The following is a 22,623-nucleotide window of genomic DNA, read 5'->3' as shown; positions in this document are numbered from 1 at the left end:
ATCGGTATTTGATCTGTAAAGAAGAGTGGACCAAAATCCCTCCTAAGATGTGTGCAAACCTGGTAACCAACTACAAGAAACATCTTACCTCTGTGCTTGCCAACAAGGGTTTCTCCACCAAGTACTAAGTCATGTTTTGCTTGGGGATCAAATACTTATTTACTCACTGAACTGCACCTCAATTTGTACCATTTGTATCATGTTTTTTTTTTCTGGATTTTTGGTTGACATTCTGTATCTATCATTTAAAATACACCTATGATAAAAATGATAGACTTTTCATTTCTTTGTAAGTGGGCAAACTTACAAAATCTGCAGGGGATCAAATAATAATTTTCCCCACTGTACATATACTTTTATTTGAAATATGCATATTGAAGGTCCAGTTATTATTTAAAGCAGAACTATACTCCTCTGTTCTCCTGCGCTGTGAATGCCCAGAGCTCCACACTGACATCTTTAGCCTGATGGCTTTCAGGTATCAATCCCCGGTTGTTTCTAGTAGCCGAGACTACATGATGTAATTTCACCATTGCTGTAATTCTTACACTGAGCTGCATGTGCGCAGCTCAGTGTACAGTGCTAACAGTCAAGTAAGTAACTTTAAAGAATAATTTCACCTTTAAAAAAATTTTTAAATAAATAAATCCACATCTTTTTGCAGGTAAAAAATTATACATTTATTATTTTTTTATCTTGGATCCTAGAAAGCATTGCACCTGCGATCAGCATATCGCAGGTTCCATGCAGGACTCCTGCAGACTTGTCAGTGTATCTGTGTGCTTGTACCTCGTATGGACAGGCAGACACACACTGACAGGAAGAGAAGGTGAACCACGACGGTGCTCAAGAGTACCATGGTAGTTACATAGTTAGTCTGGCTTAAAAAAGACAAAAGTCCATCCAGTTCAACATTAAAAAAAAAAAATTTTATAATCCTATACCCACAGTTGATCCAGAGGAAGGCAAAAAAAAAAGCCCAGCAAAGCATGATCCAATTTGCTGCTGCAGGGAAAAAAATTCCTTCCTGATACCCCGAGAGGCAATCGGATATTCCCTGGATCAACTTTACCTATAAATGTTATATCCAGTTATATTCTGTGTATCTAAGAAAGAATCCAGGACCTTTTTTTACAGTGATCCACGGAGCTGGCCAGAACCAACTCTTGAGGGAGTCTACTCCACATTTTCACAGCTTTCACTGTGAAGAAACCTTTCCGTGTTTGGAGATTACATTTCTTTTCCTCCAGACGTAAAGAGTGCCCCGTTGTCCTCTGTGATGACCTCAGAATGAATAACTCTACACAGAGTTCACTATACGAACCACTGATGTATTTATACATGTTCATCATATCCCCCCTTATGTATTATACATGGAGATCATATCCCCCCTTATGTATTATACATGGAGATCATATCCCCCCCTTATGTATTATACATGGAGATCATATCCCCCCTTATGTATTATACATGGAGATCATACCCCCCCTTATGTATTATACATGGAGATCATATCCCCCCCTTATGTATTATACATGGAGATCATATCCCCCCTTATGTATTATACATGGTGATCATATCCCCCCTTAATCTCCTCTTCTCAAGAGAGAATAAATTCAGTTCCTCTAATCTTTCCTCATAGCTGAGCTCCTCCATGCCTCTTATCAGTTTGGTTGCCCTTCTCTGTACTTTCTCCAGTTCCTCAATGTTCTTTTTGTGAATTGGTGCCCAAAACTGAACTGCATATTCCAGATGAGGTCTTACTAATGATTTGTACCGGGGGAAATGATATCTCTCTCTGGAGTCTATACCTCTTTTAATACAAGAGAGGATTTTGCTCGCTTTAGAAACCGCAGCTTGGCATTGCATGCCATTATTAAGCCTGTGATCTACCAGAACTCCCAGATCCTTCTCCACCATTGATTCCCCCAGTTGTACTTCATTGAGAACTACAAGCCAACAGCTGCAAGGGCCGTTGGTGCTTGTAGTTTTCCATTCACAAAATTCTGTGAATGAATGACGCGGCTGAGTGAATGTTTTATTTTAAATAGTGAATTAGTGACAGCTATCAAGGGGAAAAAGATCTCCCACTAGATGTCGCTAGATGCAGCGGCACCAGGAGTAGGAACATGTTGCATGTTCCACCCTAAAAACAGGTGGAACAAGTAACATGTTCCCAAAGGTGAACTTATACATAGCATGTCTCTTCTGCAATAAAAAAACCTGCCTGTTAGTTTTTTATTAGCTACTTCAGCTCCGGAAGGTGTTACCCCCCCCCCCCCTCATGAGTAAGCCATTTTTTGCTATTTAGCACGATGTTAATTTAGCTGGTAATTGCATGGTCATGCAACTCTGTACCCAAACAAAGTTTACATCATTTTTTTTCACCCAAATAGACCTTTTTTTTGGTGGTATTTGATCGCCATTGGGTTTTTTATTTTTTATTATATAAACAAAAAAAATCAACAAGTTTGAAAAAGAACAATATTTTTTAACATCTGTTATAAAACATAGCCAAGAAATCAAATTTCTTCATTAATTTAGGCCAAACTGCATTTTGCTTTATGTTTTTGGTAAAAACTAAATTCTAATAAGTGTATATTGATTGGTTTGCATGAAAGTTATAGCATCTACAAACTATCATATAAATACTGGAATTTTTTTTTTTATATACTAGTAATGGCGGCAATCAGCAACTTATATTGGGACTGCGATAGTGTGGTGGGCAATCGGACACTAGGTGGGAACTGACATGGACATCACCAGTGACACTAATACAGTGATCAGTGGTAATACTATACACTGTCACTGTATTGACACTGGATAGGAAAGGGTTAACATCTCGAGTAATCCAGGAGTTAACTGTGTGCCTAACAAGTGTTAATGTGTATAATATGCACTGCTTTTTACAAAAAAAAAATTTCTGTTTCTTCTCCCATTGCACTACAAATAGAGTGTTCCTTCTATACAGAGCCCTGTGTTGATTGTCAGCACAGGGCTCTGGTCTGTGATTGGACACAGCAAAGCAGCCAGCCAGGAATCATTAGCTGGAACATGCTGACAAACTCCTGCTGTGTACAATCACAGTGGGAGTCAGTTGGCAGGGGTGCATGCACCCTGTACCTGGAAGAGGCCAGCGACTTGCAGGTATATCACTGTGCCTGTATGGGCTGCCCGTCTGCAGTACATTGTGGGTGGGCGGGCAGCCCTTAAGTGGGCTTATTGTTTTTTGTAGGAAGCACAAAATATTCAGGAGAAAAATATATTCTGGAGACCATTTACTTGCTGCTAGCTTCCTATCTTATCTGGCCAAGTATCTTCTGTATATTCCATGGAATGGTGAGTCATGTGATCAATGCATTGTGTAATCATTGAAATATGAGTGTATCAGCTATTAAACCTTAGAGGTCATATACTGCAGCTACCAATCGGAGGGGTGGGTAGTGTCAGGGGTTGGATTTTGGAGGGTTAACATCGGTGTAGGGTAGTCCCAGTGGACATTTTTTCATCCTTGGTCCGTTCTCAAGGACTCCCCTCTCTCGAATCCCCTGTTGGGGGGTGGTGTCCCCTGGTATGCAGGATTGTTTGTCATACCTCCGATGGTTTATTACTGTCAGGAAAGGCCTGGCCATAGTGCAGGTGAAGTTCCACGGTGCACAAATATGCGCATGCACAGAGTCCTTACGAGCGAACAGATGTGCAGGCACGTGGACATAGGCGTGGGCATGCGCACTCGCGCATACCTGTCACAAATGGGCTATTTAAACTGGCTGCAGTAGATGTCCCATTGCCGTATGGTCTCATCCCTGCTTGTGTTCCCCGATTCCTGTGATTGACTCCTGATATTGAACCAGCCTGTTCCTGACCTCCGCTTGATCACTACCTGCCCTGACCTCTGGCTTGTCTTGGATTATTCTTCTGTCTCCACTCCTGTCTGATTGATCTTCCGTTGCTGACCTGACCTGTGACCCGACTACTCTTCCTCCTGCCGCTTAAGCCTGATCTGCCTGACCGATACCGAACCCGGCTCGTCTGACCCTGCATCCTCAGCACGCAGCTCTAGAGTATCCATCCATCCAGCATGGCTGCATCAGAATCCTGCTCCCTGCCTACAACTCATCAGCTATTACTGGACTGATCTCAGGCACTCATACCCCACCGTGCCCCTGCAACCGCTGTCCCACCATCAGTGGTCCTTGAGCCGGAGTTGTACGGGAGGCCTGCCTCTTCACGTCAGGCTCACGTGACAATTACTGAGTATGGTGTAAATATAATTCGCATGGAAGTTAGCCAATTAGGTGTGCAGCCTTTTTTCTATTTTGTTTTGTTGATATATTGCAGCTTACCAATCATTAGATGTGATGGCTGCATTAGTTTTTTTTTTTTTAGGCTTTCTTCCTCTGTTTTTCTCTGGTGATCTGGCCAGTAACACACCTCCTGTATTAGAGTGCCAGTCGGGGGGGGGGGCAGGGGGGAGGAAGTGTTAGCGGATAGCTAACTGATTTTGATACAATAACAAATTGAAGCCAAACTCCAGCTACACCCTATAGTCAGTTACAACAACAGTTTTGTTTTCTTTTGGGATAAAGGTATTACATGATTAAAAAAAGCTGAGCCTTGCAAGCACCCCTGTCAATGGTAAATAGTTTGTCTCAATCCTATAACTGCTACATCTGCAGGACAGCTTGTTCTGTAGAAAAACAACAGACCAGGGACGGACTGACAACTTATGGGGCCCCTGTGTCCTTACCCAAACTCAAAAAAGCCTATGAAAAAGGTACCAGGGGCATCTCATGGGGCCCCCTACTGACCCCGGGCCCTCGGGCAGTGCCCGAGTTTCCAAATGGTCAGTCCGCCCCTGCAACAGACTTACTAGCCAGATCACCAGGTGAAAATAAAGGGAACCAAGGCTAAAAGAGAATGCAGCCATCCCATCTAAGAATTGGAAGCTGCAATATACTAAATGTGTGCTTTGGGGTTTAATACTGCTTTAAATTGACCATAAAAGTTTTTTTTTTAAAGAAACATAAAAGATCGGCTTAGTGTAAATGATCTTATCATTATCTGTTGTGTATTTTAAATGTTTTATCATTCTGTTGTAACTGCACTGTGCCACTCCATGGCAAATCTTTATATAAAATGCAGTATAAAAAATACAGAAGCGCAGGCATGTAACAATTTGTAATGAGTAAGTAACTTTGCTGTAATAATACATGAAGATTATCGCTCTGAAAATATACATTTTCATTTTAACAGCAGTGTTGGTGTTACTTACCTTATCAGTGCAAAGAAATGAAAACACGATCTCAATACAAATTCCAGAATCATTGAAGCATAGCACAGATAAAGGCTGAATATGTAGAATCATTTATTCAGACTTGCATATTTTTAGGCTGTTTTGTGGTGGGCCTAGCTGCTGTGTTGGGGAGCATGTCCAACCCATTCACAGCCATGTGGTGGGGGAGCACGGTACTCTATAACCCATTCCTGCCTGGCAGAGGTTGGCCTCCTTAGACTCACTGAGGCGCTATTGGCATGGGATCTTTCCCTGAACGCCATTACAGAGGCATCCTAATCAGCACCACGCAGGAGCCAAGTCCTCTGAAAGTACACTGTGGTATCTTGCACCAAGCAATCAGAAGCAGATCCTTTGAAGAGGTTCTAAATTCATATAATTTTTTTACCCTCACCAGGGATTTCCCATATCCTTGAAGAGGAGCTGCTGGAGAAGATTTGTGCCTTTCCACTTCCGCCATCCCAGTTGTCCATCGACTTTTGCCATGAATATTATAAACGCATTGATTTTTGCCACTGTGGTTTGGCACTGATTGTGCTTACAAGTCTGTTTTTGATTACACAAGGATGCCTCTTTTCCATTCATCCTTTTCCTGCTTCACTCTTCAGCTTCTCTAACACAGCTTCTATGGTAGTAGTGGCTAAAATCTTTACAACCTTTTCTCGACTTTTGCCTCCCTGTTAGAAACGGAGAAAAAATTCAGTTCTTGTTTTTAAATAAACTACTTTATTATTGCCACTAAACTACCACCATGAAAATAAATCAAGCCATGTTCGTGCTGATAGTAATAATACATTGCACACATTGTATGGTATAGGCTGAATTATCAGGAGTAAAGCTTACATTTTCTAAGCTGTGTTGCAGTGGATCACATTATTATTATTATTATTATACAGTATTTATATAGCACCAAAGGGTTTACTCAGCGCTGTACAATAGCGAGGGGGACAGAACATGAGACAATACAGTAACAATACACTGAACGAGGGGTTCGAGGGCCCTGCTTTTTCGAGCTTACAATCTAGGAGGGAGGGGGAGAGGCACAGGAGGAAGTGGCTGTGGGGGATGGAGTGGTAGGAGGAGTGGAGGAGAACGGCTGTTAGATGAGGGTGGGGTAGGCTTCCCTAAAGAGATGGGTTTTCAGGGTGCGCCTGAAGGTGAGGAGGGTAGGTGACAGTCTGATGGATTGGGGTAGGGAGTTCCAGAGGATGGGGGAAGTCCTGGAGAAGTCCTGTAGTCAGGCATGGGAGGAGGAGACCAGGGAGCAAGAGAGTAGGAGGTCTTGTGAGGAGCACGGGTTGGGTGGTATTTGGATATCAGGTCGGTGAGGTCATTTGGGGCAACGTTATGAATGGCTTTGTATGTCAGAGCATGTCAGGAAGGTATATTATTATTATTATACAGGATTTATATAGCGCCAACAGTTTATGCAGCACTTACAATATAAAGGGGGACAGTACGATTCCAATAGAGTTCAATACAGAAGGAATAGGAGGGCCGGCTCATGGAGCTTACAATCTAAAGGGATTATTATATTTACTTGTTCATTATTTTTTTTTTTACTTTTATTCAGTTGCTTCCTGGTGTCTGACCTAGGCCATAATGATGCTATGCATCCCATGAGTTTTCAGGAGGGGAAGAGGGGCTTTCTCAGCTAAGCGCACCCACCTGCTTGCATGCCTGAGCTAAAGGCAGATGGATTTCAGGAGGTAAATGCTCCATGAATCATCTGCCCTTACTCAAGATGGCCACAGCCAGAAATGCTAGGGGGGGGGGGGTGTTTTTCAAAGTGATTTCTCCAAAAAATAAAGCATGGAGACATGGATGGGGGGGGGGGGTTGCTTTGAAAATAAAAATGAATTAAACAGTATTTTTGGTTTGTAGCTCTTAGATTCAGTGTAGTTCCACTTTAACTAGCCACATCTGAAGGAACCCCTAGCAACTGCTGATTGAGAAAGCCTGAACAGGACTTCCAGTTATGGGGGGAGAATGTGACCTCTCCCATGTGACAGTGCACCGGTCTGACCAGTCAACTGCCAGGCCCAAACGCTGTCATAAGGTCGGGACAGGGATTTCAACTACCCAGGTAATTTCCAACTCCAAAGGGCAGCATTATCGATGTAAGGCCCCATTCACTCGAGTGATTTGATATTTCATCAGAAGCACTTTCCATGCTCGATTATATACAGTGGTGCCCATTCACACCGGAGTGTAGTGTTGCTTGAAGCTCATCGCTCAAAAACAATGTATGACCTTCATTTAGGACAGAGTCACACATATTGACTCTAATAGACTTCAATGAGAACACAAGAAAAATGCATATAAAGCATTTTTGTTTGCATATTTTTTTGCCTAGTAACTAAACACAGCTTAAAGTGTTACTAAACCCAGGACCCTGCATTCACTATATCTGGTCTCCCGCAGTACACACTACATGGAAATGCAATTAGTTTAGTAAATATAAACTGCTAAATACCTTTTCTCATCAGCAGTATATAGCAGTCTTTTGACTTCTATCAGTGTCCAGCAAAGCACTGGTTAAAGCTTGTAGGAAGAGTTTTCATTTTGCTCTAGAAGGATGCAGAACCCCCTGACCTCTGTCTGGACAATGCTGATGGGAGAGTGCAAGTGATCTGCACAGGGCCAAAGAAAAACAAGACCCTCTCTAGCAATACACACCAAATGTGCAGAGTGACTCCACACAATTTATCTTATCAGGAGATAAGAGGGGGACACTGGAAGAAGGGGAGGGTCAGAGAAGTCAGGATCAAACAGCCTTTTTACACAATGCGGATTAACCCCTTAGGTTCCACAGTGAGTATAACAAGCATGCTTTACTGCATATACAGACTGATTTTACTGTTGTGGGTTTAGTAACACTGTAAGTCTAAATTGTGTGGGAAACACCTATACAAACTAAGAGATAAAAAACAAAAATAAAACAAAAATTGGTCAAGTATGAATGGGGCCAAAAAGTCTAAACAACTTTAATACATACACATGCTAGGGCCAATTTAGACAGGAGACAATTCACCTACCAGCATGTCTTTGGAGTGTGGGAGGAAACCAGAGTACCCAGAGGAAACCCATGCAGGCACAGGGAAAACATGCAAACTCCAGGCAGGTGGTGTCATGGTTAGGATTGGAACCGACAACCCTAGTGCTGATAGGTGGAATTACTAACCACTACCCAGAATCCGACTATATGGCTGCTATGAGCCCATCCTTGTATAGTGTGATGGCTGCATGATCCATTCCTTCATATTATTGGCTCTTGTGACTTAACTGACCAGGAGCAAAGGATATGAATGTATGATATATATATGTGAAAAGCGATGCATAAATTGACAGCACTATACAATTACCTGTATTAATAAAAATAATAATAATATAGATATGTGCTATACTGTTGACGGCAGTGATGGGCAGCAAATCCTTTGATACCTTGCTCTAAAACATCACATACAGATTTACCCCTGGTTCACATATATGCGGCCGTGCGGTCACGAGAGCCCATTCAATTGGATGGACTCCCGTGCCCCGTGACGCACAGAGAAAAAGTCCCTGCACTTCTGAAAAAGCAGCCCAAGGTTCCCAGTATGGTTACGTTTTCTAGTGCGGGCGGCGTGCCATTAGAACTAAAGGCCGCGGGTCCGCATTCCTCTGTGCGGGTGGTGCGGCTGCACGGATTTTCGCGCTGATCCGCAGCGGCACCACCTGCACATATGTGAACCAAGCCTTAAAGCTGATCTGCAGCTTTACCGTCACTTTAACTAGTTTGATTAGGCCAAGCTGGCCCACACAATTTACTACACTAACAGGTGTGTCCACTGGGTGGGAAGAGACCTTCCTGGCCCACACCCAGAAAAAAAAAAATTGAGTCAAGCTGAACTTTGCTCAGCCATTCATGGGCTCAGTTTTATTTCGGGTGCGATATGGGAAGTTCATGTCCCACAGCCAGAGCACAGCACTGTATACTATTATGTAGCAAAGGCTATATACCATTTATATAGTGTGTCCAGCAGGCACACGTGTTAGTGTAGGAAATAGTCATTTGGGACAACTCGAAAAGTATGAAAGTAAGAAAACGTATGTCAGTATGTCATATGGCGCATGTGCAGGATAACTGTGCGGCTGCTGTTACCACTACCTTTAAGGGAACCAGAAAGTGGATGCAAAAAAGGTAAGTCAATCAAAATCCTTTTTCTTTTTTTTTTTTAAATCAGTGTCAGATGATTTCACATCAGCATGCACTGATGAATTCTGATTTGAAATCAGGAAAAAGGGTAGGAGTCGACTTTAAAGAATTTGTGTATTTTCAATATCTCATTTAAAGCTACATGAAACAGGCCCTCCCCCATCTGTACAGTATTTTTTTGGCATTGGTACAAGTCCCCCCATGCCTTTTATTTAACAACTACTTATTTATCATCACTATAAATGGCCTGAATTGAATAGCAAGATTTGGACCCCATAGACTTCACTGGAGTTTGACAAATTTTGAGCAAAACTCACAAAACAGCTTGCAAATCAATTCTGGGCCTGTTTGATGGTCGCTATCACCAAGTATGGGGAGTGGTAAGTCACTTACCTTGTCGAGAACAACTTCACTCTTCTTTATTTCCAAAACCTTTGATAGATAGCGGCACAATTCAGCATTCGCCTCTCCTTCAGTTGGAGGAGCAGCAATGGCAACACCAACAGCCTCTGACGTTACGTCTGTCATGGAAACAGTCATATGCAGTCATTGACAAGATGAAACAGATAAAAGGCAGGCAGATTTCATATTGTAATTGCATACACTGCATGAAATGAAATGTAAAAGAATGAAAAATTTTTTTTTAAAGGGGGAGTTGAATGGAAAACCCAAACTGGAAGAAAGTGAATTGTCAGTAGAGCAGCTGTATCCAAGCTACCAGGATACATAGGACATTACATCTCCACCAGTTACAGTGCTCAGAAGGATAGAACAACATCAAAGAAACCCTAATTCTGGCTATATAATAGGAGAGCTCCCAGTCTTCTGTCATGACCACTGATTTTTGCCAAGCACTTACCGTATTTTTCGCTCCATAAGACGCACTTTTTTCCCCCAAAAAAAGGGGGGAAAATGTCAGTGCGTCTTATGGAGCGAATATAAAGCGGCCGGTCCGGTATTTCTGCCGCCACCATGTCAGAATACCGGGCCGGCCGCTCAGCTGTTCTCTCCTGCAAGGCCTTACCTGTTCCTCGCTCCAGCGTTGCAGTCTTCCCGCGCTGGCTTCTGTGACAGCCGGGTGCCCACTGCGCATGCGCTGCGCTTTGTGAATGGTCCAGTGTTTTCTCGGACACATGACAGGTCCCAGAAGGCGCTGGGCCATTCACAAAGCGCAGCGCTTCTCGCGCATACGCAGTGGGCACCCAGCTGTCACAGAAGCCGGCGCAAGAAGAAGAGGGAAAGACAACACCGCGGAAGTGGGAGCGGGTACCTGTCAAATTCAGGTACCCGCTCCCCCTCCCTCCCCAAAGGTCAGCAGTCTCTGGTCATTCCCTGCACTGTCTGCAGTCTCTGGTCATCTGTACTGTGTCCCTGGTATTTTCCCTGTACTGTGTCCGCAGTCTCTGGTCACCCCCTGTACTGTGTCCGCAGTCTCTGGTCACCCCCTGTACTGTGTACGCAGTCTCTGGTCACCCCCTGTACTGTGTACGCAGTCTCTGGTCACCCCCTGTACTGTGTACGCAGTCTCTGGTCACCCCCTGTACTGTGTCCGCAGTCTCTCGTCACCCCCTGTACTGTGTCCGCAGTCTCTCGTCACCCCCTGTACTGTGTCCGCAGTCTCTCGTCACCCCCTGTACTGTGTCCGCAGTCTCTCGTCACCCCCTGTACTGTGTCCGCAGTCTCTCGTCACCCCCTGTACTGTGTCCGCAGTCTCTCGTCACCCCCTGTACTGTGTCCGCAGTCTCTCGTCACCCCCTGTACTGTGTCCGCAGTCTCTCGTCACCCCCTGTACTGTGTCCGCAGTCTCTCGTCACCCCCTGTACTGTGTCCGCAGTCTCTCGTCACCCCCTGTACTGTGTCCGCAGTCTCTCGTCACCCCCTGTACTGTGTCCGCAGTCTCTGGTCACCCCCTGTACTGTGTCCGCAGTCTCTCGTCACCCCCTGTACTGTGTCCGCAGTCTCTGGTCACCCCCTGTACTGTGTCCGCAGTCTCTGGTCACCCCCTGTACTGTGTCCGCAGTCTCTGGTCACCCCCTGTACTGTGTCCGCAGTCTCTGGTCACCCCCTGTACTGTGTCCGCAGTCTCTGGTCATCCCCTGTACTGTGTCCGCAGTCTCTGGTCATCCCCTGTACTGTGTCCGCAGTCTCTGGTCATCCCCTGTACTGTGTCCGCAGTCTCTGGTCATCCCCTGTACTGTGTCCGCAGTCTCTGGTCATCCCCTGTACTGTGTCCGCAGTCTCTGGTCATCCCCTGTACTGTGTCCGCAGTCTCTGGTCATCCCCTGTACTGTGTCCGCAGTCTCTGGTCATCCCCTGTACTGTGTCCGCAGTCTCTGGTCATCCCCTGTACTGTGTCCGCAGTCTCTGGTCATCCCCTGTACTGTGTCCGCAGTCTCTGGTCATCCCCTGTACTGTGTCCGCAGTCTCTGGTCATCCCCTGTACTGTGTCCGCAGTCTCTGGTCATCCCCTGTACTGTGTCCGCAGTCTCTGGTCATCCCCTGTACTGTGTCCGCAGTCTCTGGTCATCCCCTGTACTGTGTCCGCAGTCTCTGGTCATCCCCTGTACTGTGTCCGCAGTCTCTGGTCATCCCCTGTACTGTGTCCGCAGTCTCTGGTCATCCCCTGTACTGTGTCCGCAGTCTCTGGTCATCCCCTGTACGGTGTCCGCAGTCTCTGGTCATCTCCTGTACGGTGTCCGCAGTCTCTGGTCATCTCCTGTACGGTGTCATCAGTCTCTGGTCATCTCCTGTAGTGTGTCATCAGTCTCTGGTCATCTCCTGTAGTGTGTCATCAGTCTCTGGTCATCTCCTGTAGTGTGTCTGCAGTCCATTGGTTCAGAATATTTTTTTTCCTTGTTTTTTGCCTCTAAAACCTAGGTGCGTCTTATATAACGAAAAATACGGTACTTTGTGAGTGCAGTTTACTTTTGTTTTTTTTTGTTTTTTTAAAAGTAGTATTACAGTCAAAGTTTTCTTTTTTGTACCTTTGCTTCATCTTGCCAATCATGTATCCAAGTGTTTCTCAACCTTTTTTCAGTCGAGGCACCCTTTAAAATTATGGAAAATCTCAATTGTTTGTAAACAAAAAAAAAATTATGGAAAATCTCAAGACACCCCATTCTAAAAGACAAAAAAAATTTCTAATAGTTTTACGGCACCATCCACACGTGTAGGACACCCAACATTAGAGGGGATTTATTCTTCCAAAGCAAATACACTTTTGCACACTGGTACTGATTAGTATTTCAATGTTCCTCTTCTTCCTCAGTTTCTCTCTTTCACTCAGCTAATGTGACCCCAGTGCTGATGGAGAGGGGCAAACAAGGATGCTGTGTAGGCATCCTCCTTATCAACTAATGATAGAATTGGTTGTTAGGATGCCGGCAGCTGGTAAGTTGTAACACTGCACAGTGAATACCTATGGCTTTAAAAGGCAAGCTTAGTCCACTTGTAGGCTTGTATGCAATTTTTTGAGCAGTTTTTAAGCATTTTGCCACGGCTCCCCTGAAAAAGCCTTAAGGCACCCTGGTTGAGAAAGGCTGATGTAACGCATATGTACAGTGGTAAGGTGGGTCTTAACACATGAATCCATGGTGGTTTAAGGTCAACATAGTGAGACCGAGCTATCACCGACTGTGGCAAGTGATCGACAAATCCGTTTTAAAAAAACAAGGTATAAATCACTTGGATACACTAAGTAGTTGTAATGATATGTACAGTTATACTAACACATGCCAAATTAGCAAAACTAGGGTCAGGTGTTAAAGGACAAGTACAGTCAAAGCTCTGTTGGCTATACTTCTCCTAGGGGATCACAACACTCCTGTGACCCGTTTTCAGCTGGCAGGCAGAAGCTTGCTGGTACTAAAGGTAATTGTTAAGAGGTTATCAGTTAAGTTATCATGTCACCCAATATTCGGTTTCTATTCAGTAGCCAAAAAAGGCATTCAAAAAAGAGGGGTTTGTGAAAAGAGATTCACAGAAAAGCGGCTACATAATGAATAGAACGTGACACTCAGAAAATTTCCAAAAATTATGCTTTATTACACATATATAGATATGACATATGGGCATATGCCCTGGTTCACCATCACCTCAGTATGAGACAATAACACACAGACCTAAAACCATATAAAATGACATCAAGACCGGTCTAAATGCATGTGCAACAGAAAGAATGACTTCAAGAGTCTAATACCTCTGCAGCGCAAGCACATAGGTGAACACTTCCATGGGGAGGTGTATCCAAAAATTGTACCATAAGTATACCATAATATTGAATATATAATAAGTGACCATATCAATCTAGTGAATCCCAATAAGGGAATCCAAAAATTATACTATGGATATATATGTATATCACATGTATGCAAGGCAGCAGCACAAAAAGCGTGAAGAAGAGAACAATAGGCCTAGGGCCTGTATGGAAAAAGACATAAATGTCCAATAAATGATACAATGCATTCCTGTGCCAGCACACGTGGTTGGGGCCCATTCATCTGTAATATGAACAGCTGTATCTCAGAGCTTTTGAATGAAAATAAGCCCCAGTTATTCCCAGGATGGGAGAAAAGATGCAAATAGCAACATTCTGCTTGAAATGGTGTCTTCACCACTGTTTGTGGACTACACACCACCTTTTGTAGAAAAAACAACAAGACATATCCCAAGGTATCTTCTGCTTGTAGAAATATATATGGTGTTATATCCTGTGTCCTACATAAAGCACCATGATGTCCCCATCCTGTAGTAAAACAAATAATGTGGGAAGTCACTGACAGAGCTTACACTCAGTAAGATATATAGATCATATAGATCACAGAGGATCATATATCTAATGTCCCGCAACAATCCACTCACCACCTGTGCTGTGGAAAATGAGAATAAAAGAAATGTCCTTCATGGGTATTGCCATACACGGCCACAGAGACCAGGGAGCCACCGCTGACATCCACCGATATACCGCGGGCTCCAGCCCCCTCTTGGCGCTTGTGCTGCTCACACTTGCCTCATGGCATGTGAAGATGGCTTCCTCCTCATGGACCAGCGTGCGTTCCACCTAGTGCGCATGACCGGAAGTGACGTAACTGACGTATGACGTCAACGCGTTTCGCCGATGGGCGTATCTCACTCAGCTTCGTCAGGACCAATACGAAGCTGAGTGAGATACGCCCATCGGCGAAACGCGTTGACGTCATACGTCAGTTACGTCACTTCCGGTCATGCGCACTAGGTGGAACGCACGCTGGTCCATGAGGAGGAAGCCATCTTCACATGCCATGAGGCAAGTGTGAGCAGCACAAGCGCCAAGAGGGGGCTGGAGCCCGCGGTATATCGGTGGATGTCAGCGGTGGCTCCCTGGTCTCTGTGGCCGTGTATGGCAATACCCATGAAGGACATTTCTTTTATTCTCATTTTCCACAGCACAGGTGGTGAGTGGATTGTTGCGGGACATTAGATATATGATCCTCTGTGATCTATATGATCTATATATCTTACTGAGTGTAAGCTCTGTCAGTGACTTCCCACATTATTTGTTTTACTACAGGATGGGGACATCATGGTGCTTTATGTAGGACACAGGATATAACACCATATATATTTCTACAAGCAGAAGATACCTTGGGATATGTCTTGTTGTTTTTTCTACAAAAGGTGGTGTGTAGTCCACAAACAGTGGTGAAGACACCATTTCAAGCAGAATGTTGCTATTTGCATCTTTTCTCCCATCCTGGGAATAACTGGGGCTTATTTTCATTCAAAAGCTCTGAGATACAGCTGTTCATATTACAGATGAATGGGCCCCAACCACGTGTGCTGGCACAGGAATGCATTGTATCATTTATTGGACATTTATGTCTTTTTCCATACAGGCCCTAGGCCTATTGTTCTCTTCTTCACGCTTTTTGTGCTGCTGCCTTGCATACATGTGATATACATATATATCCATAGTATAATTTTTGGATTCCCTTATTGGGATTCACTAGATTGATATGGTCACTTATTATATATTCAATATTATGGTATACTTATGGTACAATTTTTGGATACACCTCCCCATGGAAGTGTTCACCTATGTGCTTGCGCTGCAGAGGTATTAGACTCTTGAAGTCATTCTTTCTGTTGCACATGCATTTAGACCGGTCTTGATGTCATTTTATATGGTTTTAGGTCTGTGTGTTATTGTCTCATACTGAGGTGATGGTGAACCAGGGCATATGCCCATATGTCATATCTATATATGTGTAATAAAGCATAATTTTTGGAAATTTTCTGAGTGTCACGTTCTATTCATTATGTAGCCGCTTTTCTGTGAATCTCTTTTCACAAACCCCTCTTTTTTAGAAGCTTGCTGGTGCCTGACGTCACTCAGCCAGTGGAAGGATCCCGACTTTCGGCAGCTGGCTCAGCCTCTCATTGACCCACTTGGAGACTGAGCCAGCAGCTCAATACAGAAGCATAGCACTATACCATGTGGGACACCAGCATACCAGGCACTAGGGGTCATAACTTGTGGCCATTTGCACATCAACGCATGCACTAAAAACATAAATGAAATATATTGCGCTACATTCATTACTCAGGAAAGGCCTATGTTACTCACAAATAGTTTACCTGTTATAGCATTTTGTTTGGAACCTGGCTTAGCGTGAATAGCAATAGAAATGGATCCACTTTTATCTCTTATAACTGGACCTGTGGGCTGCGGACTCTGGGGGGCATCTTTCTTCTGACCCTTACCCTGCAAGGAAAAACAAACACTAACTCTAATAGCCTCATAACAAAATTAACATACAAAAAGTCAAAGGAAATTGAAATCAGACACACAAAGAAACACATACATGCCTAGATATTGTAGTGACAAATATATATCAGGTTTTTCAGTATTGCAGTTGCTAAAATATATTGACTGAAACTAAAACCCAAATTTTATATGTAGGAAACGCTAGTAACAAAACAGACAAAAATAATCCTCCAATCGAGAAGGATTGTGGTTGCTCTGTACAAAACCAGTACGCACAGCAGGTCAGTATAACATGTTTGTTATTTTTTTTTTTAAATAAAATTGTCTTTGATATCACTTTAAAGTGGCATTTCCCTCAATTTTCAAAAAATGCTGATGGGGTTTTTATGACAGAAATCAGTCTCTTTTGTCATAAATGCTTCCTTTTGCCAGTCAGCGGTAATGTACACTGAGCCGAGCATGCGCAGCTCAGAGTGGATTTACGGAGCCTCATCTGTGCTGTGATGATGTGACTCCTGTGTGCATACACGGGAGTGACATCATTGTGGTGCGGCCATTCAGGTGGCCAGACAGACGAAACCCAGAAGGAAGACTGTGCGAAGATGGAAGTACCCGGGACAAGCGGGAGGGCACCATTTCGCAGGTAAGTCTGTCAAAATGTGCTAATATAATGTACATGCTAGCACATTATGGCATTCCGCCTCAAACTCCGCAACATCTCCAGAATACGCCTCTTTTTAACCAATGATACCACGAAGCTCCTAATTCACTCCCTGGTTATCTCTCGCCTCAACCACTGCAACTCCCTCCTCATTGGCTTACCTGTACATAGACTATCCCCCCTCCAGTCCATCATGAATACTGCTGCCAGGCTCATCCACCTTACCAACCGTTCAGTGTCTGCTACCCCTCTCTGCCAATCGCTCCACTGGCTTCCACTCACCCAACGAATACAAATCAAAATACTAACAACAACTTACAAAGCCATCCACAACTCTGCCCCCAGACACATCACCAACCTGGTCTCAAAATATCAACCAAACCGCTGTCTTCGATCCTCCCAAGACCTTCTCTGCCCTCTAGTTCCCGTGTCACCTCCTCCCATGCTCGACTCCAGAACTTCTCCCGAGCTTCTCCCATCCTATGGAACTCCCTACCCCAATCTGTCCGACTATGTCCTAATCTATCCACCCTTAGACGATCCCTGAAAACCATTCTCTTTAAAGAAGCCTATCCTGCTTCTAACTAGTAAACTGCCATTTATTTCCTCCATTAGCTCATCCCTCCCACAGCTATTACCTTTTGTATCACTCAACCCTTCCTCCTAGATTGTAAGCTCTAACGAGCCGGGCCCTCTGTTTCCTCTTGTACCAAATGGTATTGTAACTGTAATGTCTACCTTCATTTTGTAAAGCACTGCGCAAACTGTTGGCGCTAAATCCTGTATAATAATAATAACCCACCAGAGGCCCATTCAACGACAAAAAAAAAAAAAAAGTTTAATACCACTTAAATGCAACCCTAGGCGATGCATTTTTTTTTTTAAACTAATCTGAATGCAGCCCATTGGTGTACACAGTCCCATAAATATCAGTAAACTAGAGCAGCATTTAGATCAGTGAAAAATAAAAAAAATCTGCATTAGTGGTCAGTATTTCTCATGTTTGTAAATGCATAAATCACACCCATATTTAAATATTTGGTATTCTGGAAGCTGGAGGAAATTTTACACGTGTATACATGCGTCAACACACGCACTATATGGACCATATTTGTGTTTTTTTGCTCAGGAACTTTTTGCCAGGAAGATCTGGTGTTCATATGTCAGTACTGTGTACAAGGACCCCTGAGGGCATCCATTCCATTCATTTGAATGAGAATATTAACCACTTCCTGTTCGTAGATGTCCTGGACTTGAAGTGGAGATATGGGGATGATGCCTGCAGCTACAGGCCTCCTGGTATCTTTAATTTTTTCAGCCAGCGATTCCCTCAAATATAAAAGTCATCTTAGTGGCTGGATTGCTTTTAAAGGAAGGGGGATGGGGTGCCCCCCCCCTTTCTCCACCCACTGGATCCTCTCTGGACTCTCCCGTGCGATCAGGGAGCCTGGTATCCAATTGGACGGTGCCTCCTGGTCATCATGGAGCTGGCTGTGGACTAGATAGTCCCTATGGTCCTGAGACGGGAAGCAACATCATGACATCACTTCCGGTTCTGGCAGATGTAAACTCTGCCATTTTGTCCCTGGAAAGCATGAGATCAATGGTTTTTTTAGCTCATACTCTTCAGGGTAGAGGAGATATTTGGGGTCTTATAAACCCCAGCTGTCTCCAAAAAAATTACCTGTCATGCTTTATTTTTATCACAAGGTATGTTTACATTTCTTGTGATTGGAATAAAAGTGATAAAAATAAATAAAAGGGACAGTGTAAAAAAAAAAAAAAATTAATAATAATAATTATTTAAAACCCCCCATGTTTATGTGCAGCAGTGAATTTGATAGGTCACACCCACATATGTAAACATTGTTTGCACCACACATGAGGTACAGCAGCAAATATTATAGTGATAGCAATAACTCTAGTGATAGACTTCCTCTGGAACTCTAAATTGGTAACCTGTAAAAATTTTTAACGCATCACCTATAGAGATTTTTGAGTACTGTAGTTTTGGTGCCAGTCCATGAGTGTGCGCAATTTTAAGCCTTGACATGTTAGGTATCCATTTACTCGCTACAACATCAACTTTTACACCTTACCAAAAAACTGGGATATTTACATTAAAATTCATTAAAGTGTTTTTTTTTCCCAAGCCATTCCACACAGCCGTTCACTGCCCAGATCAGCGTATTTCTCTGGTGAGTACGGCCAAGTACTCACATTAAGTTGTAACCAATGACAGGCTAAAACGGTCCACACATCATCACACATGGGAGTAATTAGGGATAGGCAAGGGCCCTGGTAGAAAACTGTTGGTGTACAGGGCCACTTATCTGTCCCCAATTACCTGAAATGGCTTCATGTGTGATCAGATGTGGAACCTCTTAGCCCGTTATTGGTTTGTACAGGACTAGCAGCTGTAGGTGAACCCTAAAGAGGAACTTCACTTCCCATCCCCCCCCCCTTACCTTTTGCAAGTGTTATGCACACAAGCACACACTGAGCAGTATGTAGTTTGTGAAGGTGTGACATTTTTTAGGTTGTATTTTACCTGCCTTTAACCACTTCAATACTGGGCACTGTCACCCCCTTCCTGCTCAGCAATTTTCAGCTTTCAGCACTGTCATACTTTGAATGACAATTGCGCGGTCATGCAACACTGTACCTATATGCAATTTTTATCATTGTTTTGAGACAGAGCTTTTTTGGTGGTATTTATTCACCACTTGTTTTTTTTTTTTCCTACACAAACAAAAGAGACCGAATATATTGTACAAAATAAAAAAAAAAAAAAAAAAAGTTAGATTCTGTTATAAAATTTTGCAAAAAAGTAATTTTTCTTCTACGCTGATAAGGCAGCACTGATATGCTGCATTGTCGGGCACTAATGAGCTGCATCGATAATTGGGGCACTGATCATCAGTGTAAATGTGTCTTGTAAGGATTGCAGGTTATCAGCTATCCTTTCCTCACACAGTGAGAGATCATGAGGAAAGGAAATGCCAATATCCGGCAAGTTTGTATACATGTGATCAGCTGTGATTGGACACAGCTGATCACATGGTAAAGGGCCGCTGTGGCCCTGTACCTCAGTCTGTAATAAGCTGTGTCTGAAGTACACAGCGATCACAGAGTGCACCTAATGTGCACCCCGCGTGTGTGTAGGGGGGAATCTGACACCAGCTAGGCGATAGGGAGATAGACGCTTAAATACTGCAGATTGTTTTGGCTATGGATACTTTCCTGAGACAAGCAATGGAAAGGGGAATGTGGTCGGGGGGGGGGGGGGGGGGGAATGGCTTTGCATTCCTCTTTCCATTGCTTGTCTCTAGAAATGTCCCACAGCGGAAACAACAATCTGCTGTTATTAAGCGTCCATCTCCTTCCTAGCTGTTGTTGGATCAGGAGTGGCAGAAGGGGTAGGTCAGACCTCACAACTAGGGTTAGAAAGCACTTAGGGCTGGTGGATCACTTTTCAGAGGGTGTTTGACAAGCAGTGTCACTGCCTGTTTTAACCCATTTAAGCCCACATCACAACCGCATGCATCACACATGGTCACAGGGGGCCCCATTCAGTAAAATAGGTCATGTGGGACGGTCAGTACTGCCAAATGAACATGTCAGGGGGCATTTTTGCTGTACAATGCCATGTGTACACCCCATCCTGTGATTGTGGGAAATGCAGGGAAAAGTCCCCGTCCCTTTTTCCAAAACACAACTGCACAGTGCTACGGTACCATGTGGATTTCCACTGTGTTTTAGATGCTGGGGATGCCACTAAGACTTAATAGTGCCCCCCCATGAGTCTGTTAAACAGCGAGGTGTTCTGGATGTGGGAAGACATGTGATCTATATGTGACCCCATACTAAGGGGTGATAGGAATGTCGCTCAATCGTGATTATACTGCCTCTACCCCAGCTGTATACAAGCACAGGGGGCAGAGTACTATAATTACTACAAGAGTACTCTACATCAGGGCTTGACCAATTTGCTTTGAACGTAGGAGCCAAATAAAAAAAAAAAAAGGAGCGAGTTTTTCCTTTAGAGTAGCGTGGGTTGTCAGAGGCAAGGCAACACTAGGGTGACAAGCTTCAGGCAATGTGATTTCCTGCACAGAAAAACCGAACCGTGTTTTAGGTGCCATTAAAAATCTGAACCTGCGTTTTGTGATCACAGCGATTCTGCAACTATCCCAAAAGTCCAGATGTGAATGGAGCCACCCTGGTTTACATATATGTGATTCTGGATGCATTTCAAACTTACAGATTCGCATGACAGGCAAGATATTATGTCTTCCTATTCAGGTGGTTCACACAGATGCCATCAAAAAGCATTTTTGAGTGCCGTCATTAAAAGGGTCCTGTGCGAGTTTGTAGCGGTGCATTCCAGACTCACAAGTGATAGAGTAGAGTGGCATGCGGAGATAAGTGATCATATAGGATTGCTATTGACAGGAGCTTTTGCAATGACGCCATCAGAACGCGGTTTCTGCACAGACGGCAATAGGGGGCGTTTCTGCACTGAAGCCAATGGGACGCGATTTTGCACTGAAGCCATCGGGATGCAGTTTTACACTGATGCCAATAGGGCGTGATTTTGCACTGAAGCCAACGGGACGTGTTTTCGCACTGAAGCCAACGGGGGGTGTTTTTTGACGCACACGCGGTTTCGCACTGACGCACACGGGGCGTGGTTTTGCACTGAAGCCAATAGGGGGTGTTTTTTGATGCACACAGGACGCAGTTTCGCACTGACGCACACGGGGCGCGGTTTCGCACTGATGCACATGGGGCGCACACAGGATGCGATTTCGCACTGCTAAACATACACAATTACAAGATGCGCACTCACCTCTCTGCTCTCCTTGCGCGGCATTGTGCGCACTCCCGCGGCTACCTGCTGAGTGGAGATCACACGGGAACGGCTGAGGCGGACGAGCATATAGATCCAGAAGGGGACTGAGCGCAGGAGGAAGAGCCGTAGGTGTGTGCTGAGCAGACTCTATAGACGTCCAATCACTTCCATGTGTACTGCAGATCTATAACTGGAGTGTGTTATGTGATCTTCACATCTCCCTACACCAAGCCATGCTGTCATGAATGTCAATGGATCACTTCCGGGTTTACATCACGTGATCACTCCCCAAAATAGGAAGAGACCTAGGGCTGTGTATAATCTGCAGACCACAGCGACCTCTACTGGCTGCACTGAAAACTCCTATTCATAAGATTCACAGCACAGAGTACGAGTGTCCGTATTAGGGGGATGATATTACAGGGTACACACTTTCGCACCCTGGAAGAACGGGGGCTCCCAATTGTTATCTGCAGACCACAGCGCCGCCTGCTGCCCACACTGCAGACTTCTTCCCATAAGATAGACTGCATAGCACAGAATACGAGTGTTATACAGCGTACAAATGGGGGGTGATAATATAGAGTACACACGGGGGAAAATACAGGGTACACAGAGGGGGGTGATAATATAGAGCAGCCTTTTTCAACCAGGGTGCCTTGAGGTTTCTTTAGGGGTGCTTTGACAAAATGCCTAACAATTGTCCAAAAATTGTATAAAAGTCAGCAGGTGGATCAAGCGTGCCTTTTAGTTATACAAAGCCCCGGTTCTCATTGTGCACCATTACAACCTTTTAGCTGCCAGCGACATAACAATCAATGATGTTGTCAGTTGATAAGGAGGACGTTGGCCATTGCGCAGCATCCTG

At 44.2% G+C, this 22,623-nt stretch overlaps 1 protein-coding gene across 2 annotated transcripts in view; it reads right to left on the bottom strand.

Moving 5' to 3' along the window:
- The window catches only part of CUNH15orf40 (chromosome unknown C15orf40 homolog), a 32,330-nt gene extending 10,316 nt beyond the window's left edge, over positions 1 to 22,014 (bottom strand). The window contains exons 1-4 of one of the 2 annotated variants that reach the window (XR_016314867.1): positions 21,753 to 22,014; positions 16,110 to 16,236; positions 9,888 to 10,015; positions 5,691 to 5,973 (exon numbers count right to left, since the gene is read on the bottom strand). Coding sequence is in view for 1 of the 2 variants with exons in the window: in XM_089689387.1 (XP_089545513.1) it covers positions 5,878 to 5,973; positions 9,888 to 10,015; positions 16,110 to 16,236; positions 21,753 to 21,842 (441 nt within the window). In the remaining variant the exon portion in view is untranslated. Of the gene's footprint in view, positions 1 to 5,351; positions 5,974 to 9,887; positions 10,016 to 16,109; positions 16,237 to 21,752 lie in introns of those variants that run through there. The other variant, XM_089689387.1, reaches the window with a different exon arrangement.
- Between the last annotated feature and the right edge of the window lie 609 nt (positions 22,015 to 22,623).

The sequence above is a fragment of the Staurois parvus genome, unplaced genomic scaffold (assembly GCF_062004578.1).
Source record: "Staurois parvus isolate SC_StPar_1 unplaced genomic scaffold, SC_StPar_1.0 ptg000472l, whole genome shotgun sequence".
Lineage (NCBI taxonomy): Eukaryota > Metazoa > Chordata > Amphibia > Anura > Ranidae > Staurois > Staurois parvus.
This window is presented reverse-complemented; position numbering and strand designations above follow the sequence as displayed.